Here is a 20,422-nt window from a genome sequence, read left to right on the forward strand (position 1 = left end):
TGAATTTTGCCATTTCTATGGCCAGGTCATTGGCAATACCTCGAGTATTTTACCCCCTCCATTCCCTCAGCACTGAACACTGGTAATCACGCAAGTAAATTACCCTCTGTGGGAGGTAGGTTGTCCCCTCTTGTAGTTCCTGCAACACCATTTTTGGGAACCTCAACTCCCTGCATCTGGCTGTAGAAGCAGGATACTCTGGTATGCACTGGTGACTGGGTTCCCTTTAGGGAACCTTCTTCTCTGGAAATCTACATACCAATGACCTGACACCAGCCACTTGCTGAAGAAACTGTGGACTACAGATCCCACATTTGTCCTGCTCCTCTACAAGTCCTATCCTTGCATTGGATAAGCCCACAAAAGAGTCCTGATGCTCTAAAATAGGTAAGGAGAAAAAGAAGACATCTTGAGAGAAAGCAATTCCAGAGGTGTCAGATCATCCCATGCATCTTGGAGTGTGTGTTCATCGATGTTGTTCTACCGCCACAAGTGACCCTCGCGTATGTGGCCCCTCACACCTAATCAGGATGCCCTTGAAGTGATAGTGATAATTCAGTCGAACTGCAATGGATTTCAGTTTTACCTGCCAGAACTACAAAAACTAATGTCCTCCCCTTCTGTGATATGTGTTGCTCTCCAAGAAACACATTTCACTAATGACTATTCTCCAACCACTCGAGGTTACTGTGCCTTCTGTTGGGTCTGTACTGGCTTCTGGATGGGTGTGTATGTGGGTTCCTAGAGGTGTTACCCATGAGTGGATTCCACTCCATTGGAAGCAATAGCAGTGCGAATGTGTGTGGTCCCAGGGATCACCATTTCAGCATTTATTTATCCCCTGGCAGGGCACTTACATAACTTGAGATGACCACCCTAATCTGACAACTCCTCAGCACCCAGCTGCCCCCCCCCCCCCCCCTCCATTTCCTTCCTTGGGATTTCAGTAGGTGCCTTCTGATTAACTAGCTCCTTTGTGATCTTGATCCTCAATGATGGTACCGTTACTTACTTTAGTGCTACCCATGGCACCTTTTCTGCTACTAACTTTATGACCTTATCTCTCAGTCTCGTGGCTTTGCTGCTGTTGTACTAAATGATGATCTTTGTGACAGTGATCGCTTTCCTTATTACTGCCAAACAGACCAGTTGCCATGCTGGCCTCTCTGAATGACCAACTGCCAGTGGTATACCTGTGTTGTCACCTTCATACTCTCTCCGCCATATTGTGTTGATGAGGTTATCAGAGATGTCTCTGACATGTTCACTCATGTCACTGGAATTGCTAACACCCCTTTCCACAGGCCCCCTCCACCAGCTGTTGATACCATGGCAGACCAAAGACGTTGCAACAGCTGTTCAGGACTGTCAGATCACTTGCGACCTGCTTCACAGCCCATCATCATCATCACTTTTAAGCAGCCATATACAATGCCTCACTACCCAGTTAAATGTATTAAGAATGGATGCTGGGATCCTGACATCTCTTCTTGGGAATGTATGTCTCTTCGTCCCAGGTATGGGCCAAGCTCTGTAGCCTACTGGGCCTCAGAGGATTAGCAACTGTTCCTGATCTCCTCCTTCATGGTGGTATTCCTACAGATGTGTCAGGTCTTGTTGATCACCTTTTGAGACCTTTCCAGTGTCCTCTTCTTAAACACACCTTTTTGGAACACATAAAAGACAAGCCGAAGATATCACCTTATATTTTACTCCCCCCTCTCCCCCCCCCCCCCCCCCAAATAACCCTGCTTTATATTATGAAACTTTCACTGACTGGAAACTCCTTCAGGCTCTTGATTCGTCTCATGATATGGCCCCAGGCCATGATTTGATTCATAATCATATTATCCAACATCTGAATGTGATTCACAGACTCTGTCTACTAAAAGACTTCAAACTTATTTGGCTAGAATGCGTTTTCACTGTGTGACGGAGGTATAATATCGTCATCCCACTCCTTAAACCGGGCAAAGAGCCAACATCCAGCGGAAGCTATTGACCCATTAGCCTCACCCAGCGCACTCTGCAAGCTGCTTGAAAGGATAGTAGCTGGATGATTATGCTGGTGTCTCAAATCACTGTCTTTTGTTCCCCTGTCAGTGTGGTTTCCTGGAAGGACAACCACAACGGACTCTCTGGTTATGTAGCAAATTGCAGTTGATACGCTTTTTGTAGGTGACACCATTTCATTGATATCTTTTTTACCTGCATAATGGATATTACACCACTTGAACCCATCACATTTTACTTACCCTCCATGACAGGGGCTTTTGAAGCTCCTTGCCAATTCTTATTCATCAATTTTTATCCAGAGATTGCTTTGGGTAAGAGCCGGTATGTTTTTCAGCTCCCCATGGCCCAAAAGAATGGCATTTCTCAGAACTCCATACTGAGTGTTGAACTCTTCCTTATCACCTTCAACAGGCTAGTGACAACTGTTTTACCTGTGGTTAACCCCATGCTGTATTTCAATGACTTTTGCGTTCAGTATAGTTCCCAATGTTTAGCACCAACTCCAAGGACCCATCTGAAGGGCTAATTTTCTCCTGAAAAATTGCAAGTCATACATTTCTTTCATCATACCACAGTTTGTCTTGAGACAGAACACTACGTGGATATTCAGCATTTGGACATTGTTGCACAGCCACAATTTTTGGGCTTCCTGTTTGATAAAAAGCTGAAATGGCTACCCCATATTCATTAACTGGAGATTTGTGGAATATGAAAGCTTGAGACCCTCTGCTTCCTTCCTGCTTAGGCTGTGGATTGTGTGACTCAACTTTGTATTTACTTGGACATGGTCTTGTCTCGATTGTACTATAGTTAAGGGTTTATGGCACAGCAGCATCTTTGGCTTTGGAATTATTGTACCCAGTACATCATCATGGAGTAAGACTGACCACTGGCACATTCTGGATTAGTACCATGAGTCTCCTCACTGAAGTGGGCATCTTACCACTACAGTTGCAATGGTACCTACTGTTCTCACTTTTTCTATCACCATAAGACATTTTCCTAATCACTTGATTTATCAAATTCTATTTTCTTCTATGGGTGAGGGGGCGGAGAGGCGTGACCCTTCATACTTGCACTGTGGGTGCGTTTTTGTAGTTGCTGGGACCTCTATCTACTGCAACACCTTAGAATGTGCTATCTGCGTAATCCCATGCACCCTGCTTTTTTAATACCAAAACCATAAATTAGGACCAATCTTTTTCAAGGGCCTAAAGTTTCAGTTATCCTGATGACCTGTTGACATCTGTCACTCTCACTTCTTCAGGAGTGTCGGGGTGCTACCATCGTTTACACTGTTGGCTCTAAAACCACACATATCACGGTATATATTTTTACATCTCTCGCAAATCGGGAACATCATTTGTTGCTTGAGACATAGTGTTTTTATGGTGGAGGTGATATCCATTAATAGAGCCCATATTGTATTAAACAGATGTCCCTGAACTGTGCGTTGATCTGTAGTGACTCATTAAGCTGTCTTCAGGCTAGTGACCTCTGTTGTACCATTGGTTAACTCCTTGCTCTATACTAATGACTTATGCATTTTAGCTCCCAATTTGTAGCTTTAACGAAATGCCGGTGCCAAGGAACCATCTGTATCTGATATGTCTACCTGTTCCTGAGAAAAGAGGTTGTACAGACGTACAGACAGACAGACGAGCAACAAAGTGATCCTATAAATGGTAACAGAGAATATCACGAATTGCTAGTCAAAATTTATGTCACATACTAAGGTCTATGGTCCCTTTGGAGTGTAAAAAACAAGCTTCTAAGTAAATGCAATCAAAACATATGGTCAGGGCACTTCCCACTGAAATCATGAAACTTAGCGAGAAGCAAGGTTTTACAGTACAAGTAAAAGAATAATCTGAAAATTGTTAATTTGTAGTTATATCACATGGAATTTTTTGTCATTTGTTATCCGTCTGCCTGTCAGTCTGTTAAGACCCCATTTTCTCAGGAATTACAATAGCCAATGTGCAGTTACACAAAGAATTTAAACTTAAAATTAAAATGTTCTTGAAATTCGTGGAATTCCCAGGTCCAATATCTTGCCAGTATCAATAGCAGTAACAGGCAAAACTTGTCAAGATTCTCAATTTCTGATATAGATGAACTATCTGTAGATAAAATTAACCCTCAAAGCACAAGTTCTAGTAGCACTTGGCCAATTTTTGAAATTGTGACTGATAGCTTAATATTGATAGTAGTAATACGGGCTTGGAACGAAGATGGCTGTAAATGTCCCCTATGCTCAGCTCCTGTTCAGTGTTCCTTATTTGAGAACAATTTGTCTATTTCTTTCTCTTCTTGCATGCAGCGTCATCTCAGTTACAGTTGGTGAATATGAAATGGAGGAGTGGACAGAGGAAACTAATTTTAAGTTGTTGACTGATAAATTTGTGTGTGTTCTTTTTAACTGAACACATTTTGTTTTCAACTCTCTGGCATTTTGAGATGTGATATTGTTATGATTTTTAAGTTTCTGTGAGGTTTCCGAACCTGATTTTTTATTTCAAACTTCTTACTTTTCATATCTGGGGTACTGGAAGGTATGGTTCCTTAAAGCACTCAACATTTTAAAATTCATAAACCATAAAATATATACAGCAGATTCCAGTTGTATATACACAGTGTGTGATCATATCTGAAAGTATGGATGTTAGGTTATCTAATGAGGTATCTTGACACATTTAGTCATACTTGGAGTTATCTGCAGTTCACCATGAGTGAATTAGGCTCGTCATTAGTACATTTAAAACCGACTTTTCTTCCATTCTCTATTATCACTTAAAACTAGGTAGCAACTGTATCAAGCACACAAAATGTGCCGGCCAGGGTGGCCGAGCGGTTCTAGGCGCCACAGTCTGGAACCACGCGACCATTACGGTCGCAGGTTCAAATCCTGCTTCGGGCATGGATGTGTGTGATGTCCTTAGGTTAGTTAGGTTTAAGTAGTTCTAAGTTCTAGGGGCCTGATGACCTCAGAAGTTAAGTCCCATAGTGCTCAGAGCCATTTGAAAGAAAAAAAAAAAGAGAAAAAAAAGTACTCTGTGCCCCCAGATACTTGCATATTATAGCTCTGCTATTCCTCCTACGCAAAGAATTTTCAGTGATCAACTCCAAACAGTGTCATTCTTTTGGATTCATGTAGAAAGCTACAGTTCATAAATAAATGGCAATTATTAATGTTTTACACTAGGGTAGGAGAAAACACCATTTTATCGTCTTAGGCAGCACACAATAGTTTTAGCTACAACACATTTTAGAAATGAAAATACTCAAGTTTTGATACTTGAGCAGCTTGACAGTTTCAACATTGCTTACAGTGATCAGTAAAAGCAGGGAGCTCCCCACCAGGTGATTAACTTTACCTCAGTCTATACACAGTATATACAGCCAAAATTCAATTAAAATCTATAGAAATTAACTCTACGAGGTATCTATGGCTGTGAGACATAGCTAATGATCAGCATGGCTATTTAAGTTCTCTGAGCACATTCCACCCAGTTACAAACAAGTGGGAAGGACATGCATTGGCTACCAAGACGAATCAGAATTTTGTGAAACAAGTAAAGTGAGGTAGTAAATTAGGAAACCTATGATGGATACAATTGAATGAGGAAGTACAATGGTCACCAAAAGCAAGAATGTCATCAAGACAGAAAGGGAAGGTTGTGTGTGTTTGCACGAACTGATAGACAATCACTATGAACTGAGAATATTTAGTTCAGATCCGATAAACACAGAACAGATGTGCTTGAAGCTGAAGGATGTTATAAACTACAGAAACTACTACATTCTTGCTACAAAATATACTGCATTGAAAGTGACAGAGAAAAAATGATAGCAACTCTACATCTGGAAAAAGGACCATGTGGGGAAGCCTATAATAATTTTTAGTCAGATCCTACAAAAAAATATGTGATAAAATTCTAAGATTTTCTCATCATCAGTAAAATAATATGGATTGTCCTTGCAAATATGTGTTGAATCAATGAATATTTAATTAATAGAATCTAGTATGTTATACAGGATGGCAAATATTCTACAGAAGCGAAAGTAACATCAGATGTTCTACATAGAAGTGTAGTGAGACCTCTAATCTTCTCAATATACTAAGAAGCATGAACGACCTGCATAAGCAAAAATGTTTCAGTAACAAGACGAGGAAGAGGAACACAAAGATGAAGAAGAAGAAGAAGAAGAAGAAGAAGAATTGACATGGGATGGGAGATCATATAAACTTGGTATTACGGAAGACAAATGGAAGACTTAGATTTGTTGGAAGGATTGAGGAAAATCATATAAGATGCTAGTGCAGCCAGTTTGAGTATTGTTCCTGCGTTTAGAGTCCCTCTCAAGCAAGTATGTCAATATAAAGTGGGGGGGGGGGGGGGGGATCAGAGTTGCTAAGTTTGTAGCAGGCTGGTGTAGCCCATGTGAATGTGGAACAGATATGCTCAGTAAACAGAAATGGGAATCCTTGGAAGAAAGATGAAACACTTCTCATGAAACCTTGCTGGGTGGATTTAGAGAACCTGTGGCAATTGTTTTGTCGCCATTGTGTATCTTGCCTAGAGAGATCATAAGAATAAGATAAAAAATTAAGGTTCGGATACAGGCATGTAGACATTCATTTTTTCCTTGCTCACAGTGTGACTGGAATGAGAGAGAAGATGGATAATATTGGTACAGAGTACCTTCTGCCATTCACTATACACTGACTTGCAGAACATATATGTAAATGTAAATGTAGGTGTGAATAATAATGTCAAGGAAAGGAAGATTAAGGTTTGACAACCCATCAATGAGATAATTAGAAATGAAGCACAAGCTTGGATTGTGGAAGGATATAGTCCATGTCATTTCAAAGGAACAATCCAATCATTCACAAAAAGTGATTTAGAGAGATTGTGGTAAACCTAAATCTGGATGACTGTGCAGGGACTTTTAACTTCCATCCACCCAAATATAAGTCCATAATATTACTGCTGAATCAACTTACTCTGTAATAATTAAGTAACTATTGCTGGCTGTCATGTCACAGTTAATTCAGGAGGTCATGTGTAAAAGGTAGGAAGAGTTTGCAGTGGTTACCGAGATGGAGTTTGTGATTTAAATGAACTGTTTGATTATTTTTACTTACTTATGTTACATAAAACACAATACTGTAATAATGACAGTTTGTTGATTTCATTTGTGTTTTCACAGAGGTATGAAACTGATCTGAAAGACCTTGAACACCTGGGTGAACTTGGTAATGGAACGTATGGACATGTTGTGAAAATGCTTCATAAACCAAGCCAAACAGTCATAGCAGTAAAGGTATGTTTACAAGCGATCTGTTTAACATCGCAATACCTAAAAATATATTTATGTTTATTTAACTGGTTAGTCAAGATGTCTTGGTGGTCCATAGGTATAAGCGAGGCTACTTTGAGGAATATTGTTGTTTAAGATTATATACAGTTGATACCATGATTTTTATTTGCTGAGGAGCTGCTTTTGGAAATTAAGTTAATCTATAAAATAGCTGTGCCTGTCTCTGTAGCTATCAGATCTGCATCACTGATTTCTATACAGAGGACCCAAGTTCGATTCCTGTTACTGCCAGGGATTTTTCCTTAGTAGGGCGACTGAAACGGGGTGCACTCAGCCTCATGATGTCAGTTGATGAGCTACTTGAATGAGAAGTAGCAGCTCCAAGGTGCAGAAAGCCAACAACAACTAGGAGAGTGGTGTGCTAACTCCATCCCCCCTCCCCTCATACCGCAATCAAATGATGCCATTGGTAGTGGATGACATGGTTCTCTGTCACTTCCAATTGGCCTGTCTGGGCCACGTGTGGAGCTTTGCTTTTTTGTGTGCGTTCAATCCAAAGTCACATACCCTATAACACATGGATAGAGGAAATGAAACTAAAGTTAAATGTGGATAGGCCAGTAGTGCCTCTAAATATAATGTTATTGTTGAATTTAAGAGATATTTTTCACAGTAACAACAAAGGGAGGAAAAATTAGAAACTTTCATTTCTTGGCCCATAGTGAATTAATTTGTATGTAAGTGCTCATAGCAACATGGTTTGGCAAAATGTCAAGGTTGAAACACAGCAAGACTGCAAGGTTATAGTAAGGTATTTGAGAAGTAGTTATATTTCATTTGATTTTTCCTGTTTACCATCGCACATACCGTATTTACTCAAATCTAAGCCGCACTTTTTTTCCGGTTTTTGTAATCCAAAAAACCGTCTGCAGCTTAGAATCGAGTGCAAAGTAAGTGGAAGTTCTGAAAAATGTTGGTAGGTGCCGCTACAACTAACTTCTGCCGTCGAATATATGTAGTGCTACACAGGAATGCTTTGCAGACACAAAGATAAATACTGGCTCCAAAACCTCTGCGTGAGTAAAAAAAAAAAGGGTGGAAGATGAGCTTTTTTCTCCGCCCCGAGTTTTGACCAATTCATTTTCATACATTATCCAACGAAGTAAATATAAATTCCGTATTGTTCATCTTCGAATGTAGCAGCATTTCAATGTACTTTGAAAATCCGACTGGCAAGACTGGGATGTTTGTCAATATGGCCAACTCTACGTTCTGAATTTTTTCCTACCTGTGAGAAGAGATGGTTGCTAATAGGAACTTTTATGAATTGTGAATCACACGCAGTATTCTCTTCACCATAAGAATAATACGAATATAAACATTTTGCCATGTATTCTTTTGTGTTTGCTGCTATCTCATTTAAATCCTGTCTGCCCAATAAATTACGAAACTAGAGTGAGACAACAGCAAACGCGGAAGAATATACATATCATGTCATGTTTATATTCATATTATTCTTATGCCTAGTAGTGATACAGTCAGAATTGAAGCACGGAAATTGACTACATTTTTAAATCTAAGATGACTCTAATTTCTGTGCAGAATATAATGTACTAAAGAGGCGTCTGCAAAGATTTTCAAACGGAGAAAAGTTTTCGCTAAACTCTCGTTCAGAACATCTTCCATCATACCGAGCCTATTATTTGGTTCTTGTTGATCATTATCAAAGAAAGCAGCAGTGTAAGTAACAACAAATAGCAGTCTCTTGCCATTGTTTCGCTAATGAGACGATTCCTCTCTCTTTTTTTTTTTTTTTTTAAATTGTAAGCGGCGGTAGCGCGCACAAAAGCAACCCATGCCGTGAGCGGCGACAGGCCGTAAACACTCATTATCAGAATGCGACGAACAATGCATGACACAGTACACTAATGCATTTTCAGCTTAGAGTGACGTAAACACCTATAACAAATAGAATGGCACTTATCAGATCAAAGAAAAATAAGCAATCAATTCAAACCAGATGAAGCACGTGAAAAAGGAAGGGTACCCGTATAAATACGGACGGAGCGCCTGATGCATAGCAATGACTACCTGGTAAAGCTTAACTGCTAAGCTTACGATTCGAACCAAACTACTGTAGCTCTATCGTCATTTATTTGACCTAAATTGTGTCTCATATTACAATGGACCAACTTTTTTTCGATTGAGAGGTGTGGCCTGAAACTTTTCTCTCCGCTTGAATTTTGAGTCTCAAACTTCAGGTGCGGCTTAGATTTGGAAAAGTTTTTTTTCCTTGATTTCGAGTCTCATTTTTCAGGTGCGGCTTAGATTCGAGTAAATACGGTATATACTGTGAAATACAAGTAAGATAATGCAGTAGCAACTCAGTCTCTTTCATATATTCTCGTAAAGTGGCATTTGCATTCCAGAAGTGAGGCATCAGTATCTGTATTCATGTAGCTGTTGGTAGCTTCTACAGCAAATTGAAGGATGAAATATAGGGTCAGTTAGTAGTATGCTCCAGTTAAAAGTTATGCAGTCAACAATCCTCCAGTAAAACTGATTGCTACGATACTTCTTTCTAAAGGTATAGTCCCAGTTTCATGTTTAATTTATTGAAACACACTTGAATGAATTACTGATTTCCTTATGATATTCTGTCATCATTCAAGTCTCTTTTGTAATGGAGAGCTATGATGCGTAGGTAGTGTGGTTTGAATTATTATTTAAGTACACAATTGGAAATGATATTATTTGCTGTATGTGACAAGTAAACTCTTGTGCCAGCCTAGCACTTGAAACGAGACACCTGCATTGCAAAACAGATTTTAACTTAGCAAGTACAACATGCATTGTTTTTATTTATACACTCTTCATCATTTCAAGAAAATAACATTATACTGTATGAATTGATCAGTCCATTTATATTTTCTAAACAAAAACACCATCTAAAACTCTGTCGATGTGACTCGACTGCAGTGGTGGGAAAAACCTTTTGTTTAAAGAAGTTTTGCCATAGATCCGTAAAATTCACTGCATCGACAGAGTAATTTTGAATCATTTCTAAGTTATTCTTCAAGTATGGATGATATGCACTGTAAAGTGTAACAAGCCCCATTTAAACATTTTTCTCCAATATCTTACTTTCATTTGTGTATCAAGTATTAGTTCATTATTTTTATATCCTACTATTTCTTCTGTTTGTAAGTCAGTATGTCAGTGACTTTCGTTGGTACACTGTTTACTTGAGTGGATCATCATTGTCTCTTGGCTTTAGATATATACTACAAATTTTCAAAGTATTTTTATTTTAATATGGTTACAAATACATGCTTATGAAACCTGTAAGTTAATTTGGAAGGCTGTGCAATATCCCAGAATCATGAAGTTACTTCTTGTTGCTAATTCAAAAAATTGATTTTCAGTAACTTTTGCAGTGTAATTTTGATTAATCCATGACAAAATATTTCATTGTGCAGAAATCAGTTATTTTCTCTGTTCTGTTTAGTTGTTCCTCTTATACTGCCAAATGAGTGAGAAGATATTATTTCATGTTATACTTTTCTTTGTCTGGCACCAAGCAAGGTGGTGCAGTGGTTAATGCATGGATTGGAATTCAGGAGAAGTGTTGCTTCAATCCTCGTCTCTCCATCCAGATTTAGGGTTTCTATGACTTCCCTAAGTCACTTACAGTGAATGTGTAGATGGTTTTTTTGAAGAAGATACCACCAGTTACCTTCCCTATCCTTCAATATGAACTTGTGTGCACTCTTAAATGACTTAGTTGTCAAAGGGACATCAAACATTAGTCTTCCTTTCTTCCCTCTTTAACTGGCCGTTGTTCACATTGCACACACAGACAACATATGCTTTTCTTTGTTGGTATCTTCGTAGCCAGCAGTTTGCTTGTATCAGCGAAGAAACTCATGCAAAGTTCAGACGTCAGGTCCTTTATAAAATGGAGATGATTCAAAGAACTGAATTTCCTCTATAGTGCTTGAAATAGTAGTCTGTGTATGTATTACTAAAGTCATGTTGACATTTTATTTTCCATGTGTGAAAACAATAAAATCAGAAATATTCTTTTTTTGAAGGACAGGAATGGGCATGTAAATAAGGTTAAAATTTACACTTTGTGTTTTGTGTTAGTACTTCTTATCACATATACACTGATCAGCCAGAACATTATGACATTATGACTATCTGCCTAAAAGTCGGTATGTCCCTTTGGCACAGATAACATCGGCAATGCGTCGTGGCATGGAAGCAGTGAGGCCTTGGTAGGTCACTATAGGGAGTTGGCACCACATCTGCATACACAAGTCATCGAATTCTCATAAATTCTTTAGAGGGGGCCGACGAGCTCTGACACCACATTCAATCTTATCCCAGGTGTATTGGACTGGATTAAGATCTTGTGAGTTGGGGGGACCAGCAAATCAATTGGAACTCGCAACTGTGTTCCTGGAACAACTCCATCACACCCAAGGCCTTGTGACATTGTGCATTATCTTGTTGAAAAAATGCGACTGCCATCAGGAAACAAGATCATCGTAAAGATGTGTATTTGGCCTGCAACCAGTGTATGATACTCCTTGGTCATCATGGTGCCTTGCTGTATGAGCTCCGCTAGACCCATGGATGCCCACATGAATGTTCGCCAGAGCATAATAGAGCTGCTCCCAGCTTGTCTCCATCCCAAACTACAGGTTTGAAGAAGCTGTTCCTGTAGAAGATGACAGATTCTTGCCCTCCCATTGGCATGATGAAGAAGGTATCAGGATGCATCAGATTGTGCAATGTCCTGCCACTGTCCCAATGTCCAGTACCAATGGTCACGTGCCCATTTCAGTCGTCATTGCCAATGTTGTGATGTTAACATTGGCACATGCATGGATCGTCTGCTGTGGAGGCCCATCATTAGGAGTGTTCGGTGCACTGTGTGCTCACACACACTTCTACTCTGCCCAGCATTAAAGTCTGATGTTAGTTCCACCACAATTTGCTGCCTGCGCTGTTATACAAGTCTACCCAGCCTACAACATCCGACATCTGTGATGAGGAGTGGCTGCCCAACCCCACAACATCGATGTGGTTTCACCTTGGTTTTACCACGTGTTGGAGACACTCACTGCAGCATTCCTTGAACACCCAAAAAATCATGCAGTTTCCAAAATGCTCACACCAAGCCTCCGGGCCATCACAATCTGCCTTCTGTCAAACTCAGGTAGATCGCTTGCCTTCCTCATTCTACACGCTTACTTATACTACATGCACCGTGCATATGTCTGACTAGCAGTCATTCTGTGCCAGGTGATGCTGTAATTGCCGGGACATTGATAGTGTGATCAATGTAAATGGCTACAGAGAAATAACTCAAACATAGATGGGTATAAATGCACAAGAGGTGCATACATTAGTGTACACCATCTTCTCATCCCGTATATGTCAAATTAGTTGCTGATTGTTGTTGTTGTTGTTGTGGTGGTGGTGGTGGTGGTGGTGGTGGTGGTGGTGGTCTTCAGTCCTGAGACTGGTTTGATGCAGCTCTCCATTCTACTCTATCCTGTGCAAGCTTCTTCATCTCCCAGTAACTACTGCAACCTACATCCTTCTGAATCTCCTACGTGTATTCACCTCTTGGTCTCCCTCTATGATTTTTACCCTCCACACTGCCCTCCAATACTAAATTGGTGATCCCTTGATGCCTCAGAACACGTCCTACCAACCGATCCCTTCTTCTAGTCAAGTTGTGCCACAAATTTCTCTTCTCCCCAATCTTATTCGATACCTCCTCATTAGTTGTGTGATCTACCCATCTAATCTTCAGCATTCTTCTGTAGCACCACATTTCGGAAGCTTCTATTCTCTTCTTGTCTAAACTATTTATCGTCCATGTTGCTGGTATCATTAGATTTAATGGAGGAAGGGGGAATTCACTGATCAAAACAGCATTAGCCATGATATCATGGTAGATCTTGGAGATAATGTTGACAGTTTGGAGTAGAATCACTCTTATTATTATTATTATTATTATTATTATTAATTATAAATACAAAGCTGATAGATAAAAATGGGCATTTTTCAAATATCCAAGCTTCAGGAGTCATTAGTGTTCACTTCAGTAAGAGAAAAGGTGAGGCAATATCTCAGCAGTGTGACTTTAAAATCTGTGTTGTGGTAAACGATTGCTAGGACAGAATCTGATCAGACGTAATACGAGATAAAAAAGTCAGCATACTGTTCCAGATTGTACTTGATGACTGGATTTGCTTTCAAGCAATGGAAGATATTCAGAATCACAGGGATAGAACATCACAGAGTAACTGCAGCCATAAACAATTATTACCTTTCACACATTGTGTGTTAGCCAACAGGATGTAGCTCAGGTATCAATAGATATAGCACAGAGATTAAGGCACTGGACTCACATTTGGGAGGAACTGGGGTCAAACCATTGCCTGTCCATCAGATTTAATTTTTCCTAGGCTTCCTTAAACCAGTTAAGATAAATTCTGGGATTATTCTTTTGAAAATAATGCTATTGGTTTCCCTTCAGATCCTTGCTCAGTTTGAGCTTTTCCTTCATCAGTCCTCCTAGATCTTTTCAACTGCATGTGATCACAGGGATTGTTCTCAGGCTTATGGTGAGAATCCATACTAATACCCTCCAGAACAAAGGAAGGATAGTACAGTATGTCCACAAGCAGTTACTGTAGTGTTACCTTCACCAATTGCATAGGAAAGACCCTTGAGTGGATGATAAACTGCTGTCTAGTTTGGGTTTTAGAGAGGAAGAAACTTGGTAACTACTACCATTGTGGATTCAAAAAGTATCATTCTACCCTAGACAACCTGACCCTCCTGGAGCAGCTCTATAGGAATGTTTCCTGTGCAGACAGCTGTATAGAGATATTGTTTGATAGAAAAAGCTTACGATGCTATGTGGAGGTATAACATACTTAGCTAGCTTCACAACTGGGCTTCTGTGGAAGGTTGCTACTTTTATTAAAGCACTCCCTTGCAGAGTGGTCAGTCCATTACTTTGTAGGAGACTTGCAGTCAAAGAGTTTTATACAATACAATGATGTCCCCCAAGGAAGCATTTTAAGTGTCACCCTCTTTGCTATTGCTATAAACAGCGTAACTGACATAGTGAAGACTCCAGTGAAGATTTCTTTATTTGCTGATGATTTTGTTATTGGCCGACGCTTCTCTCTTGCAACAATAGCTTTTCAATTGGTCACAAAAGCAGGTGTTTTAAAATTTCAACAGATGAAACACTGTGTGAAATTTTAAACTTTTCTGACATACAGATTGTTGTATAAAATTTTGGGTGAGCTGCCGGACATTTGTAACATGCTAGTAAAATATTTCAGCACAGAGCGTTGTGTCCATCTTCAGGAGAATGCTGATGAGCAGTACACTGAGCTCCCCTGTTTAAGATCCCCCAGCACACATGTGGTGTCCTAGTTGGCGTTATGCACATGTTGCTTGAGCGCATGCGTTTCCGCTGTATGTCTGTGTGTAGTTCTGCACGCCCACTGTCATGAAACCTCACTTCTTTGATATCAAAACAATTGTCATCACATGGTAAGACCGCAGGACAATACCGATTATATACAGAACGAAGTTTTTCTATAATCGTATCTTGGAATTAAATGGAAAACTGCTGTCTTGATTCATAAGGGTTCCAGACAGTCTTATTTCCACTGATGATTGAACTCCAAAAGTGTGAAACGTGGGCCACAATTTCTGTTTCATTATATTTCATCAAATGACCAGTGGAAATAGAGTGTTCAGCGATAGTGGACTTATTTGCTTGGAGGAGGTGAGTATGCCACTATAATGAAATCTTGCACAATGTGCATCGGTTGTCCTATATAAGATTTGCCACATTCACACGAAATCCTGCAAACACCTGCTTTGTGCAACTCATAAGTCATCTTGAGTGGATCCTAGAAGCACTAATATTTTGAAAGGAGGTCGAAACATTACTTTAACTGTATCTCTTGTTAATATTCTGCCCATTTTAGATGAAACATTCCCAATACATGGTAGACAGGCAGTCGATTTGAAGGCCTCATCCTCTTCCTTGTTCTGTTGTTTGTACGTCTGTAGTATTCTTTGTACTGGACGAGATTAATATCTGTTGTTCAAGAACACAATTTATATGTGTTCCAGTTCTGTTTACAGGCTATCGGTATCTGAGATGGTATGGGCTTGGTGGATCAAGTTCTTTAAAATCGAAACACTGAATGCCCAATTGTGCCATCACTCTTATGTCGCACCAAGATGTCAAAAAACAGCAAGCAACCATCTTTCTCCACCACCATAGTAAATTTTATTTTTTCATGTATGGTTTTGTTAGACTGTGGCTGTACTATTTATATTTGGGCTTGATGTCCCTACTTAAAGACGTTGGATGCAGTACACTGTGTGGGTATCAGACTGGCAACTGGGGCTTGTATCCGTATCGTCTGTGCCACCACCAGTGAACCACCATGTACTATTCGATGGCAGCTTCTGATTGTACAACACGTCTTTAGAACTAAGCCAGTCAGTCTCCAGCATCCATCATCGTTCCTAATTCCCCAGCCATGACCTGCAAAGCCATTAGGATCCGGATGAAATAGCTTGTAATAGAGAACAGCATAGAAGATAAGTAAGATTTTCCCACAGTGTTGGAGCAAATAGCCATCTTGTCTGATGATGAGATTCAAGATAAGTTTTAATTTACTTGTGTGCAACAAGTTCAGAACATCTAGGATTACTCACTGTATATTCTCTTCAGATTCAAGATAAAAGGCTGTCATTCTGTTGGGAACTGGGGCACATCAGAATTTGTGATAACAAGACTGCACACACAGCATCTTAGCAGACTTGAAATGAGAATTCAGTGATGTCTTGCAGGGTCACCCTGGAATCAGTTATGTCAGTGGTTAGGACCCAAGTGTCTTTTTGTCATGGTAAGACTCCAACAGGTGATGTATATTTTAGTTGAATGTTGGTGGTGCAATTTTTGAAATCGATCTGTTCCATGATTCTCTCTCTCTCTCTCTCTCTCTCTCTCTCTCTCTCTCTCTCTCTCTCTCTCTCTCTCTCTCTCCCCTCCCCCTCCCCCTCCCTCCCCCTCCCTCCCTCCCTCCCTCCCTCCCTCCTTCTCCCCCTCCCTCCCTCCTCCTCCCCCTCCCTCCCTCCCTCCTCCTCCCCCTCCCTCCCTCTCTCTCCCTGTCTGTCTGTTTCATTGTTCTTGAGTAGGTTATTTCTTAACAGATATTGTTTCACCAGCCAATACTCCCCCCACCCTCCCCTACTCAGCATCATTGTTGCATGGATCATATAAAAAACTTTGTTTAAATACCTGTACTATTTTTACAGGGAATTTTTGTGCCAGTTACCTCATCGTCAATAAAGTTTAGAAAATCTCGTTGGAGGTTCTAGGTATTATTAAGTTCATTGTTTGAGCCCTCAGTTCCATTATCTCCCTGATTGTTGTTGATAATTTCATCATGCCTATGTCCACACTTACACAGCACATTGTGAGTTCATATGTTTCTGCATTGTGTTATAATAGAGTGGAGTATTAGAGCATCATCTGGCACTGCTCTCTCTTCAACAAAGGTTAGGATGACTGCTGATTTAGGAAACACTAGTCACCTATAGTTTCTAAGCCAGCTCTAATAATTAAAGAAGTAAAGCAACTACATAATGACAGGAAATACCTTCAGAGAAATCTACATTAAAAAAAAGAAAGAAAGAAATCTATAGGGAAACAGAGAAGAAATCTTAAGAAAATGTAGTTTAAACTAGCATAGTAAAGAACAAGTGCAACGCCTGAAGATGTAAACAGTAACTTGTTTGAATTACCTGACCAACCAAATCAGTAACCACCCCTGATTTAGATTTTCCAATTTTGCATCTCAAAAGATAGAAATGGGAAAATGATAAACCACACGCATAAGCACATCATGTATTATGGATGAATCTGGATGGGTTCAGAACACCCATGGAAAAGCAGAGTGTTGTCCACATAGAAGATTCCCATACTTGTGTCTGTGGTAGATACACACCATCAACTGAAAGAATGACCTACATGGAAATGAGGCCACAGCCATGACTGGATCATGCACTCTATGATTGCACCTCTAATGACTGATATTGAAGCAGTTGCTGTAAAATTGCACATTCTATTTGGTGTAACGCTACATGACCTTCATTTGTCACACAAAGATGTCCTTGACATAGAGGCCCTCTCCAAAGAGCCTCATGTGAGAGGATCTATTTCTTCTCAATATGGGTGTAACATACACTGAAGTACTGCAACAGACCCATCCTCTGCCACTGATCTCTCTTTCTGCATCTCTGCCACCATGCTCAGTAAGAAGAGCGGATGGTGCCTTATATTGTGTTGACCATATTCATATTTGGATCCATCTTTCCATAGAACATTCACTCCAAAAATTCTGCCTAGAAGGATACTGAACATAACAAACTGGATGTTGTTCAATCAACAGACTGTTTCTTAACTCTAAGATGATGATGAGAACTGTGTGAATCACTTGATAAGAATGACTCTCAATGCTATGGAAGCAGCAGTTTAAAAGTCATTGAACTAGAATAATAGGTGACCTGTCCTTTAGTACAATGATAAGTGTCATTCTGTAATTAGGCTCAGGCATGTGGAACTGCACCACACATACTGTCCATCTGCAGAGAATCTTGCAGCCTTTGGGGCCACAAGGGCAAAAGACCAAAGTAAAATCCAAGGGAGTAAGAGATCATGACATCAGGCATACATGGTAGATCATCTGAAACTATCGTACTCATATACACTGATGGGGAAAAATCACAAAAAAAACACCATTAATGTAGAGTAATGAAATTTTGTGAATACATTTGTCTAGGTAACATTTTTAAGAGATTATCGTTGCAAGATCACAGGTTAATGTAAGCATGAGAGAAGCCATTGCAAATGTGAAATGCTGGTACGTTAATAACCTGTGTAACAGCCAGACTGTTGAATGCAACATGCACACATTGTGTTGTACAGGTGCTGGATGTCAGTTTGTGGGATAGAGTTTTGTGCCTATTGCACTTGGCTGGTCAATACAGGGATGGTAAATGCTGTTTGTGAACAACATTGGAGTTGTCTCCAGAATGAGATTTTCACTCTGCAGCGGAGTGTGCGCTGATATGAAACTTCCTGGCAGATTAAAACTGTGTGCCCGACCGAGACTCGAACTCAGGACCTGTGCCTTTCGCGGGCAAGTGCTCTACCATCTGAGCTACCGAAGCACGACTCACGCCCGGTACTCACAGCTTTACTTCTGCCAGTACCTCGTCTCCTACCTTCCAAACTTAACAGAAGCTCTCCCGCGCTGTAAAGTTTGGAAGGTAGGAGACGAGGTACTGGCAGAAGTAAAGCTGTGAGTACCCTGCGTGAGTCGTGCTTCAGTAGCTCAGATGGTAGAGCACTTGCCCGCGAAAGGCATAGGTCCCGAGTTCGAGTCTAGGTCGGGCACATAGTTTTAATCTGCCAGGAAGTTTCATTGAAGTTGTCGTCTGATATGTGGTGGATGGAGACAGATCTGGTGATTGAGCAGGCTAAAGCAACACATTGACAATCTGTAGAGCACGTTGGGTTACAACATCAGTATGTGAGCGAACATTAGCCAGTTGAAAGACACTTCCTGGAATGCTGTTAATGAATGGCAGCGTAACAGGTAAAATCAACAGATTGACCCACAAATTTGTATTCTGGGTGCATGGGGGTAACAGTGAGAGTGCTCTTGCTGTCACACAAAATTGTATCCCAGACCATAACTCCAGGTGTAGGTGACACCTGTGAAGTCGCAAATGGCAGTGGTTTGAGGTCAGTGGAATGCACGCTACAGGGCATCTGGCACAGAGCTGTCCTTGAAGTAACCAATTTGTAACAATTTGTTGTGTCGCTGTGGTGCCAACTGCTGCTTAGATTCCTACTGCAGATGCAGTCTGATGCACCAGAGGCATTCTGTTCTGTGGCTACATTCCCACCAAGTTTTTCTGCAGCACCAGAGAGGGATTATCCAGCTTCTCATAGACCTATTACATGATTGCCTCCAAATTAAGTGAGGTGTCGATAATGGCGTATTTGTCACCTAAAAGGAATTCTTGACTAACATCAACTCACTGCATCCGGTCTCAAAGGTAACTAATGATCAAGATGGTTACAGCCTGTATTTAAATCGAACCTGATTTGCATCCTCATAGTGGCACTACTAGTGCCACTCTGATACGACTGGCGTGAAATTTGAATAGACATCTCCTTTCAGATAAACAAACACGCCTACCAACTTTTGTTTATGTGTCATAACTCCTTGTTGGTACATGTTGACTGAAGGTACTTGTATGGCCTGCTGTTTCAACCGTGCTGAGGAGTGCATTTGCCTTTTCTTTATTTTCTAACAGAATACAATTTTCCTTTCTGTATGTGGAGCTGTGTTACATACTATCTTATGCTTGAGACACTGCACCTGGACATTAGCAAATCTTATACTGCATGCTGCAGTACATGGAATGTACAAAGAAATAATTTATGTCTGTTTTTAATTAAATCTGGCTCATGAGAACTTTAGTCCACCTCCGTAGATGAGTGGGCAGCATGGGTGACTGCCATGCGGAGGACGCAGTTTCAATTCCTGGAGCTGCCAAGGATTTTTTCCTTGGTGGAAAGACTGGTACAGCCTGCACTCAGCCTTGTGATGCCAATTAAGGAGCCACGTGATAGAGTAGTACCAGCTCCACAGTCCGGAAAGTCAGCAAAACGGCTGGATGAGTGGTGTGCTTACTACATGTCCCACTCTCATCCTCATCATACAGCAAGGCAGAGGATGGCACAATGGCTGGTCAGTGTCGCTTGAGCCTTCACGGAGCTTGTGAGTGGGTTGTTTTGGTTGGTTTTTTTTTTTTAAAAAAAGCTTTCCCTCTCAAGGAGGGGGCAGTGTTGCCCTTCCTCCCTCTCGAAACAGAGAAGGACCATAAATTTCACAGCAATAACAGTAATATTTCTATTACTAGCTGCTTAGGAAAGATC

General features: G+C 40.5%; 1 protein-coding gene across 1 annotated transcript in view; it reads left to right on the forward strand.

The window, feature by feature from the left end:
• LOC126470993 (dual specificity mitogen-activated protein kinase kinase 7-like) overlaps window positions 1-20,422 on the forward strand; it is a 179,451-nt gene that overhangs the window by 48,770 nt on the left and 110,259 nt on the right. Inside the window, exon 3 of the mRNA XM_050099043.1 lies at window positions 7,234-7,347. Coding sequence (XP_049955000.1) covers window positions 7,234-7,347 — 114 coding nt within the window. The remainder of the gene's footprint in view (window positions 1-7,233; window positions 7,348-20,422) is intronic.

The sequence above is a fragment of the Schistocerca serialis genome, chromosome 3 (assembly GCF_023864345.2).
Source record: "Schistocerca serialis cubense isolate TAMUIC-IGC-003099 chromosome 3, iqSchSeri2.2, whole genome shotgun sequence".
Classification (NCBI taxonomy): Eukaryota; Metazoa; Arthropoda; class Insecta; order Orthoptera; family Acrididae; genus Schistocerca; species Schistocerca serialis.